The sequence below is a fragment of the Agrilus planipennis genome, unplaced genomic scaffold (assembly GCF_000699045.2).
Source record: "Agrilus planipennis isolate EAB-ADULT unplaced genomic scaffold, Apla_2.0 scaffold340, whole genome shotgun sequence".
Lineage (NCBI taxonomy): Eukaryota > Metazoa > Arthropoda > Insecta > Coleoptera > Buprestidae > Agrilus > Agrilus planipennis.
The window spans coordinates 50,185-60,156 of record NW_020439355.1 but is presented as its reverse complement, the minus strand read 5'-3'; the positions used below and the strand labels follow the sequence as shown (position 1 = coordinate 60,156).

General features: G+C 44.1%; 1 protein-coding gene across 1 annotated transcript; it reads left to right on the top strand.

Annotated features, from left to right (window-relative positions):
* The first annotated feature begins 2,658 nt into the window (after positions 1 to 2,658).
* LOC108741921 lies at positions 2,659 to 3,345 on the top strand. The gene has a single exon (XM_018476896.1). The coding sequence runs from the start codon at positions 2,659 to 2,661 to the stop codon at positions 3,343 to 3,345; it is 687 nt and encodes a 228-aa protein (XP_018332398.1).
* The last annotated feature ends 6,627 nt before the right edge of the window (positions 3,346 to 9,972 follow it).

Here is a 9,972-nt window from a genome sequence, read left to right as displayed (position 1 = left end):
ATACACCGCATGACCAACGGTGGCAAAGTATGGCCACTAGTGTCCGTTCGGCTTGACAGGACGGACAAAAAGTCCAAGACAATCTTCGAGCTTGGCAAAATCTGCGGGCTCAATATCAAGGTTGAGCCCAAAAGAGTCAATAAAGACGTTCCCCAATGCCGCCGTTGTCAAAAGTTTTTCCACACGGCCAATTACTGCCGCGCAGCCTGGGTCTGTTCTTTCTGCGGCCGAAACCACGTCTCCGCTGAATGCAAGGCGAAAGACAGGAAAGACGCCACTCCTTCCTGCGCGAACTGCAAAGGCAGTCACCGCGCTACCTACCGCGGCTGCCCCAAGGTTCCGCGCAAAACCGACGCCCGAAAAAAGGCCACCACCATCCCAGCTGCTCCAAAGGTAGCCCAAACAACCGCCCGCTCACCCGTCACTCCCGCTAAGACATCTTCCCAAATGTCTTACGCAAGGGCCGTAAGAGCAGCCCCGCCACCCCCCACCCGCAAGCCCAACCCGACCCCAAGCACCGCTGCAACATCAGGTGCAACTCCGTCCCTTCAGGACAAAATTCAGGCCATCGTTCAGACAATGGTAGCCAGTTTAGTCGCCGTCCTCCAACCACCCACCAATGTCTAACACAACCGACACAAATAACCTTCGATTAGTTACCTGGAATGCCCATGGCATTAGAGGTAAAGTGACTGAACTCGAGCACTTCCTCGAGGAAAAGTCGATCGGTGTTGCATGCATCACCGAAACTTTTTTATCCCATAAACTCAAGCTTTTTGTCCCAAACTTCACAGCCTACAGAAAGGATCGTGAAAACTCCGGCGGCGGCGGCGTAGCCATCCTCGTTAGGAATTCTATCAAACACAAGCCCATCTCTTTGGCTACCGATTCTCTAGAAGCAGTTGGCATTGAAATCACTTCAACTTCCGGCCCTGTCAGAATCATCTCACTATACTCCCCACCAGACGAAGAGGATCTTTCAAACCTCCCACTTCTACTCCCACCAAACGTCTCGACTATCGTCGCAGGCGATCTCAATGCCAAGCACGTCTCATGGGGCTGCCGATACAGTAATAGAAAAGGCATTTCCCTTCTTGCCGACTCTCTTGACTTCGATTTCACAATCGAATCCCCACCAGATCCAACACACTTCCCGGATCGTCACAACACGCTTCCAGATATTCTAGACGTTTTCCTCACAAGGAACGTTAACCTCTCCTCCGACCCTACAGTTCTTGATGATCTAAGCTCAGATCATCTTCCTGTTCAAATAGAAATCGGCCGCCCAACCTACAACCTCCCAAAGCTAACATCCTCGTTAGACTGGCTACATCTGCGCTACACCCTTGAGTCATCTTCTTTTAAGTGCTCTCAAATTCGCACAATCGAGGAACTTGATGACGCGGTAAATCTTCTTTTAAACGAGATTACCAGCGCCGTCGAGCGCTCCACGACCTCCCGCCCAGCCACCACCCCAGGCGATGCTCTCCCCGCAGACATTGTTGACCTCCTTAAGAGGAAAAACAAAGCCCGACGTCTGTGGAATAAACACCGCGACCCAGCACAGCGTACAGTAGTCAACGCCCTCCAACGAGAACTAAGAACTCGTCTCACCGAATTCCGCAGCGCATCCTTCAACGACTATATCGCTCAGGCAGAAACTCATCCCCGAAGAACCTGGAAAGTGATCCGTTCCCTTCGTAACAGAGCTCCCCATCTTCTGCCACTAAAACAGAACGGATCCACTTACTCTTCAGACGAAGAAAAGGCTGCAATCTTCGCAGACTCTTTATGCCTCCAGTGCTCTCCACTACCTAGCCCAGTGGACCTTGCCAACTTTCATGAGCGTACCAAAGTCATCTCCCAAAACTTCGTTCCCATAAATTCCAAATTCAGACACTGTACACCCCGTGAGATCTTCCTTACCATCCGTTCTCTGAAAAAGAGAAAAGCCCCTGGCGCTGACGGAATTCCCAACGGAGTCCTCAAAGTCCTGCCACCAAAGCACATCACCGCACTGTGCAACATCACAAACGCTATCATGCGGCTCCCCCACTTCCCTTTGGTATGGAAAGAAGCCACTGTCATCTGTCTCCCCAAAGCGGAAGAAAAATCAAATGCATTCGCCGATACTTTGCAAAATTTACACGTTACCTACACGGGCACACACCACGACGCGATACACGCCGCGAGAATAGATTATAACATCACAAACATAATACAAACCGCACAACACGACGAAAATCACATTTTACGCGAAATAACACAAGACGATGTCACAGACACATTCAGCAAACTCAAAAACAATTCACCTGGTGAAGACGGAATCACCAACAGTATCATTAAANAAAAAAAAAAAAAAACCTACTTAAGAACCAGTGTTCAGTAACCAGTAACCAGTCTACCTCTTGATAATTCGTAAGTGTTTTATATTGTTATTATTTGTTGTTGTTCTTATGTTGTGTTTGAGTGTTGTTCAGTCTTATTAAACTTTTGTATATATTCTTCATTTGAGTTGTGTTTTGTTTTGTGTTACGTTCCTTTTGGTACAAAAATTATTAGTGCTTTTATTAAAGGCGCTAAAGTGGTGACCCCGATAAAAGTGTAATCAACATTTTACTTTTTGCCAAATTGGACGAACATTGTATAAACATAACTATGGCCACCGAGAAGTGCGTGTCAGAAAGTGCAACGTCCATCGATCGTGTTGCAGTGAAAATGCCAGTTTTTATCCCGTCAGACCCAGAACTTTGGTTCTCTATGTTAGAAAGCAGTTTGGATGCCGCAGGAATAGTTAAGGACAACACGAAGTTCGGGTATGCGTTAAGTGCACTTGACCAAAAATATGCCCTCGAAGTTCGCGATATTATCGTAAAACCAAGCAGTGAACGGACTTATGAACTGCTAAAAAGTGAGTTAATCAAGCGAATGGGTGCATCCCAAGAGCAAAACACCAAGCGATTGCTGGAGAACGAACCACTTGGAGATCGCAAGCCAGTGCAGTTCCTTCGACATTTGCGCAATCTTGCCAGCTGTGAATTCCCCGAGGATGTTCTGCAAACCCTGTGGCTAACTCGCCTACCGAAAATTGTCCAGGCCCTGCTAGCTGCACATAAGGACTTACCATTAGCGAAGAGAGCGGAGATTGCTGACACCATTATGGAAGCGTATGGACAATTTAACAACATTGCCGAAACGTCAACAAAGACTAACACGGTTAACAGCAGATTGGATTTTTTGGAAAATGCGTTAACGACAGCCCTGCAGGAATTAGCCGCAATTAAAATCAACCAGGCTCCTCCACATCAGCCTCGACGTTTTCGAAGAAAATCACGCTCACGTTAACGTTCACAACCAAGAGGAAAAAGTGACACTTGCTGGTACCATGTGCGTTTCGGGAATAATGCAGAAAGATGTACGAAACCCTGTAACTTCGAAGCCAATTCTCCGGGAAACGACATGGGCAGTCGTTGATGGCGACCAGTGACAGCAGCCCTACGCACTCCCGCCGATTATTTATCACCGATGGTTCAACGAAAGTAAGGTATTTAATTGATACTGGAGCCGACCTATGTGTGTTTCCGCGTGCACAACTTCCGCAACCTATGAACTTTCCGCTGCTAACGGCACCATTATCTCAACATATGGAATACTAACGTTGACCCTCGACCTAGGACTTCGACGACAGTTTACATGGCGATTTGTTATGGCTGACGTTTCGAAACCTATCATCGGCGCAGACTTCCTCTCACATTTTGGGTTATTAGTGGATATGAAGAACAAACGTCTTCTAGACTTAACCACTCATCACGCGTCCCACGGGAAAGTGATTGAGTGCAAGTCATCATCCATTAAAACTGTTACAGGCTCCTCACCGTTTCATGACCTTCTGCAACAATTTCCGGGAACAACCCGACCAGGAGGCACTCTTACGTTTGCAGCCCATTCGACCAAACATCACATAATCACCACTCCTGGACCACCCGTCGCGCAGCGACCACGACGACTTGCTCCCGACAAGATGAGAGCTGCAAAAAAGGAATTTGAGGCCATGGTTCAGTTGGGCATCGCTCGTCCTTCCAAGAGTCCCTGGGCATCACCGCTGCATATGGTCCCTAAAACAGGCGACTAATAGAGACCCTGTAGCGATTATCGCGCCCTCAACGCCAGGACGTGCCCTGACCGGTATCCTGTGAAGCACATCCAGGATTTTTCACAGTCACTAAGCGGGAAAACCATATTTTCCACCATAGATCTGGTACGTGCTTTCAACCAGATCCCAGTTACTGAACAGGACGTCCCGAAAACCGCAATCACAACACCATTCGGTTTATTTGAGTTCATGCACATGAGCTTTGGTTTACGCAATGCAGCGCAAACCTTTCAACGCTTCATCGATGAAGTTCTGCAAGGCCTAGACTGTTGCTATGCCTACATCGATGACATTCTGGTTGCGTCTACGTCGTTAGAGGAACATCTCGACCATCTACGAACTCTATTCGGGAGACTTCAGGAATATGGAGTAATAATCAACCCGTCCAAATGTGTATTCGGCCAGCCGGAGGTCAAATTTCTTGGCTACTTAGTTTCCGGTGCTGGTACGCATCCGTTACCTGATAAAGTGGACGCCATTTGTTCCTTCCCGCTCCCACAGACCGTGAAGAAGCTTCGCCAGTTCCTAGGGATGGTAAACTTTTACCGAAGATTCATTGCGAAGACAGCAGAAATTCAAGCACCGCTCAATGACCTCTTACAAGGCAACGTAAAAGGGAATCACCCTGTATCGTGGACACCGGTAGCTACACGAGCTTTCGAAGCTTGTAAAGACGCCCTTTCGCAAGCTACGTTATTGGCCCATCCAAAACCGAACTCATCCCTAGCAATTTTCACAGACGCCTCCAATTACGCCATCGGAGCTGTCCTGCAACAACGCGTCGACGACCATTGGCAACCATTGCATTTCTTCTCAAAGAAATTAAGTCAGACCGAGCAAAATTACGCCGCTTACGACCGAGAATTGTTGGTCATTTATCTTGCGGTTAAACATTTTCGGTACATGGTAGAGGGACGACCATTTACGATTTATACAGACCATAAACCGATAACCTACGCGTTCATGAAGAAGCACGACCAATGTTCTCCACGGCAGGTCAGGCATCTGGATTTCATTGCGCAATTTTCCTGTGACGTCAGGCACATATCTGGCGCAGACAACATCATTGCGGATGCCCTATCTCGTGTTGAAGAACTGCACACTGTTCTAGATTACAAAGCGCTCGCAGAAGAACAGAAAGCGGAACCGGAATTGAAAGAGTTTCTCGCAAATGATTCTTCACTTCAGTTAAAGCTTCTTCAAATACCAGGTAGTGACATATCGGTGTTCTGCGATGTTTCATTACGTACAGCCCGTCCTTTTATAACCAAGGGGTTCCGGAAAGCTGTATTTCACTCCGTACATGACCTCTCCCATCCAGGCGTTAACGCGACCGTTAAACTTGTGACACAACGTTACATTTGGCCGTCCGTAACGAAAGAAGTCAGACAACGGGCCCGTTCCTGTGTTGCTTGCCAGCGTTCTAAGATAACTCGGCATGTATCGGCTCCTGTAGGAGCATTCCCGACAACATCTTCGAGGTTCGACCACATCCACATAGATATAGTCGTCATGCCGTTGTCTGAAGGATGTAGGTATTGTCTTACGATGGTTGACCGGTTTTCCAGATGGCCCGAAGCTGTTCCTATCCCGGATCAGGAAGCATCGACCGTCGCACGTGCCTTATGATAATTGGATTGGTAGGTTCGGGACTCCCTTGAGAATCACTTCAGACCAAGGCCGACAGTTCGAGTCGTACCTTTTTAAACAGTTAAGCCGTTTATTGGGTACGTCTCATCTTCGTACAACGGCCTATCATCCTTCAGCGAATGGCATGCTGGAACGACTCCACAGGCAACTGAAAGCTGCAATAATGTGCCACCAGAATAACTCCTGGACGCGTACGTTGTCAACAGTTCTGCTAGGAATCCGCTCCGCTTGGAAAGAGGACCTACAAGCCACCACAGCAGAGATGCTGTACGGAGAAACCTTAAGACTTCCTGGTGAGTTTTTAGGATCGCATCCTGATTCAAATCCTCATGAGAACGCGTCAGAATTTGTCAAAGAACTCCGTACCATCCAACAAACGCTGCGACCAACGCAAGGACGTCGCCATGGGGAAAAGAAGACCTTTATCTTCAAGGACCTCAATACAACGGATCAGGTTTTTATTCGACGTGGTGGCCCGAAGGAGACATTACAGAATCCCTACGAAGGTCCATATTCAGTGGTGCGACGCGCGGACAAAACGTTCGTGGTCAATGTCAAAGGTCGTGACGTGACGGTGTCGATTGACCGTCTTAAACCAGCGTACGTGCTAGCAGAACCAACCGCTATCGCAGCAAACAAAGATTCTCCTGCGAGTATCCCAGTGCCTCAACAACAGTCTTCATGCCAGCCGACTAGAGCAAATTTAACAACAAAGGCTGGAAGACGAGTACGTTTTACGGTCCGTTACTAGCAGGGGGGTACTGTGGCGAACACAAAAAAAAAAACAGANCGTCTGTGAAAAAATTTTTCCGATAAGTCGTACCGTTCTCGAGCTACAGGGTACAAAATGCCAAATTTGAAAATTTTTCGCTCAGGAACATGGCCGCAGTTGAAAATTGATAGCTCTTCTTCTCGATGTCCGATGCGTTCCAGTTGTAGATGGTTCGAAACCCAATTCATGGGGGAAGTTTTTGATAAAAACCCCATTGACCTACGACATTCCCGGCCTGCTCTAGTGCCAACCGAATTCGCGTAATTTACCCTACTTTTCGTTTTAGCGTTTTTCTGAGTCGACAGTATGGCTCATATTTTCTGATTAAATTGTCCGATTTCTATGCGAGTGTTATCAAAATTTTCTAGAGCCACTGTGCATCACGTCGAGAGCAAACGCGCCGCCTTACGATATTCCCTTACTGAGTTACAGCTGTCGGATGTTTTGGTCCAGTGTTATTTTTAAAATCGAGAATTAAATGTTTAGGAGAACATGTCTAGCAAACTATGAATGATAGCGCAAAAAATCTTCTACCAGCAGGTCACCCGTATCGTCTTGAATCGAGAGATGTTAATTTTGGATAAAAATAAATTCCAAAACTTTTAAAAGTTTTTTATTTTTTATCGGCACCGTATGCGACCGCAGACAGCCTACGACACACTTGCCGATACGGGATACACGCGTGGACCTGCCATTCGTTGGCTACAGGTTTCGCAAGTTAAAATTGAGAAATTGCAAGTTTACGAAGAAAATCGCACTTGAAAATTCGTAGCTCCGCGGCCCGACGCTGTATATGCACCAAGTATGTTTTATCGTTTTCCTAAGTCCACCGTGCGGCCCATATTAGAGATATCGACGATATACAGCATTTTGAAAACCCTTAAACAATAGATCTGGATGTTTCAAGAGAGCTGGTATAAATATAAACTTTCGCATGAAATCGCAGAAGCTAACTCCATTGTGCGTTTCTGCGTTATTTTAAATTTAATATAAGATTTGTTTCATTTGTCAAAGAGAACATAGCTTGGTGTATAAAGCACTGTTTTTTAATATCCCATATGATATTAGTGGATGCGTCAAAAAGATCCAGGAGGATTTGAACTTACTACGCAATAAGTTATCGAAAAGAGGTGTCACTTTGCGAGGCTATTTCTTGGCTTTTATAATAAATAAAGAACTAATTCGGGCCATGGAAAGGGGATTGCCTTAGTGCACGGAACAGTACTTTCAAAGACCTTACATAGTAAATATTGAAAAAATGGCCCGCAAAAGTATAAATATTACATGAATTAACTAAAACAAATATGAATTTGCTGCGGTATGTCTACATTATTCCATGTTAAATAGAAAATCTACTTTAACCGCTAATACAAAAAAAGTTGTTTTAAAAAATCTTAAATAACATTTCTGGATGCTTCAAACATGCTAAAATTTGTACACTCATTACGTTTCATTTATCGGAAAGAAGTTACTTTGTGTTGCTGTTCCTCAATAGACAACAATTAAGTTAACTATAAAAGACATTATCTAACTATCGAGAAGAGCTACGTGCATAGAACGCTCTTTTCAAAAATGTTAAATGACATTTCGGGGGCATCGCCTATTGATTTGACGAATATATGAAGTTTTCATTAAAAAATAAAAACAGCCGGCACTTTGTGCCTCTACTTTGAACGAACTTCTACGTAATTATAGATTTAATTTTTAATGTGTGGTACAAATTTTCCAAAGCCCTAATAAACCCAAATAAGCCATTTAGTTAAATACATATGTTTGGGCTTTGAGCTTTGCCCCTGGTCTACAGTGCTATAAATTAATGAAACCCCGGCGTCAGTTTGCAGTGTTGTTCAATATAAAATCCGCTTCTACCTTCAAAGCTTCATTCAAATTTCGTAAATTAAATTTTTGGGTGAGACAAAAAGGCATGCATGTATTCAAAAAAGCACTTACCGTTATGAAGGTCTGGTTGATTGACTTCGTGTATGTCAGATCTAATAAACCCGCGGGAATGCACTCCAGGCATCGGGAAAACCATAAGATGTATGTGAGAATGTACCTATCAATTTTCAAAATAAAATCAAATTAATAAACTAATAATTATAATCTCAAAAAGGTCAAAATATTCAAGTTTGATTCGATCTTTTTATGGCAGGATTTTTGTATAAACAATCATATCAATCACCATGTTCTAAATATACAGGGTGTCCCAAGCAAGCGGGTTTCTTCAATAACTACTACAGTTGAAGATACCAAAAAACGTTTCTTACAAAAGTGCTACCATATAAGTATTTTCACATCCTAAAATTATTGTCGATTATACAGAGTGTCAAATTTTTCCCTGAAGCTACTTAACTTCATTTTTTCAAATGGAATGCCGCATCTTTTATTGCATAATTGAATTCCTCGTTAAATTTAAATACTACTTTGTTAACCATAAATTATGTCCAAAATACATCAATGAAGATAGGTAGCATCCAGGAAAAAAGTACACTCTGTATAGTCGAAAATAACTTTAGGATATGAAGATACTTAAATGGTAGCACTTTTGTAAGAAACTTTTTCTGGTATCTTCAACTATATGAAGCAGTTATTGAAGAAACCCGCTTATTATATACGTATACGTAGAATATTGAATATCCGATTTCTATGCGAATGCTATCAAAATTTTCTAGAGCCACTGTGCATCACGTCGAGTTCAAAAGCGCCGCTTTGCGATATTCCCTTACAGAGTTACAGCTGCCGGAAATTTTGGCCCAGTGTTATTTTTAAAATCTAGAATTAAATGTTTAGGAGAACATATCTGGCGAACTATTGAAGATGGAGCAAAAATTCTTTCACCAACGGTAGGCCCGTGCCTAAAACTACGGAAAAAAATTAATTTTGAACAAAAAAAAATAAAAAATTTTTAAAAATTTTGAATTTTTCATTGAAACCGAATGCGACCTCATACGGCTCATATTGTTCGCGCTGAGACGGGGCATCCGTCTGTGAAAGAATTTTTCGGATAAGTCGTACCGTTCTCGAGCTACAGGGTACAAAATGCCAAATTTGAAAATTTTTCGCTCAGGAACATGGCCGCAGTTGAAAATTGATAGCTCTTCTTCTCGATGTCCGATGCGTTCCAGTTGTAGATGGTTCGAAACCCAATGCATGGGGAAGTTTTTGATAACAACCCCATTGACCTATGACATTCCCGGCCTGCTCTAGCGCCAACCGAATTCGCGTAGTTTACCCTACTTTTCGTTTTAGCGTTTTTCTGAGTCGACAGTATGGCTCATATTTTCTGATTAAATTGTCCGATTTCTATGCGAGTGTTATCAAAATTTTCTAGAGACACTGTGCATCACGTCGAGATCAAAAGCGCCGCTTTACGATATTCCCTTACAGAGTTACAGCT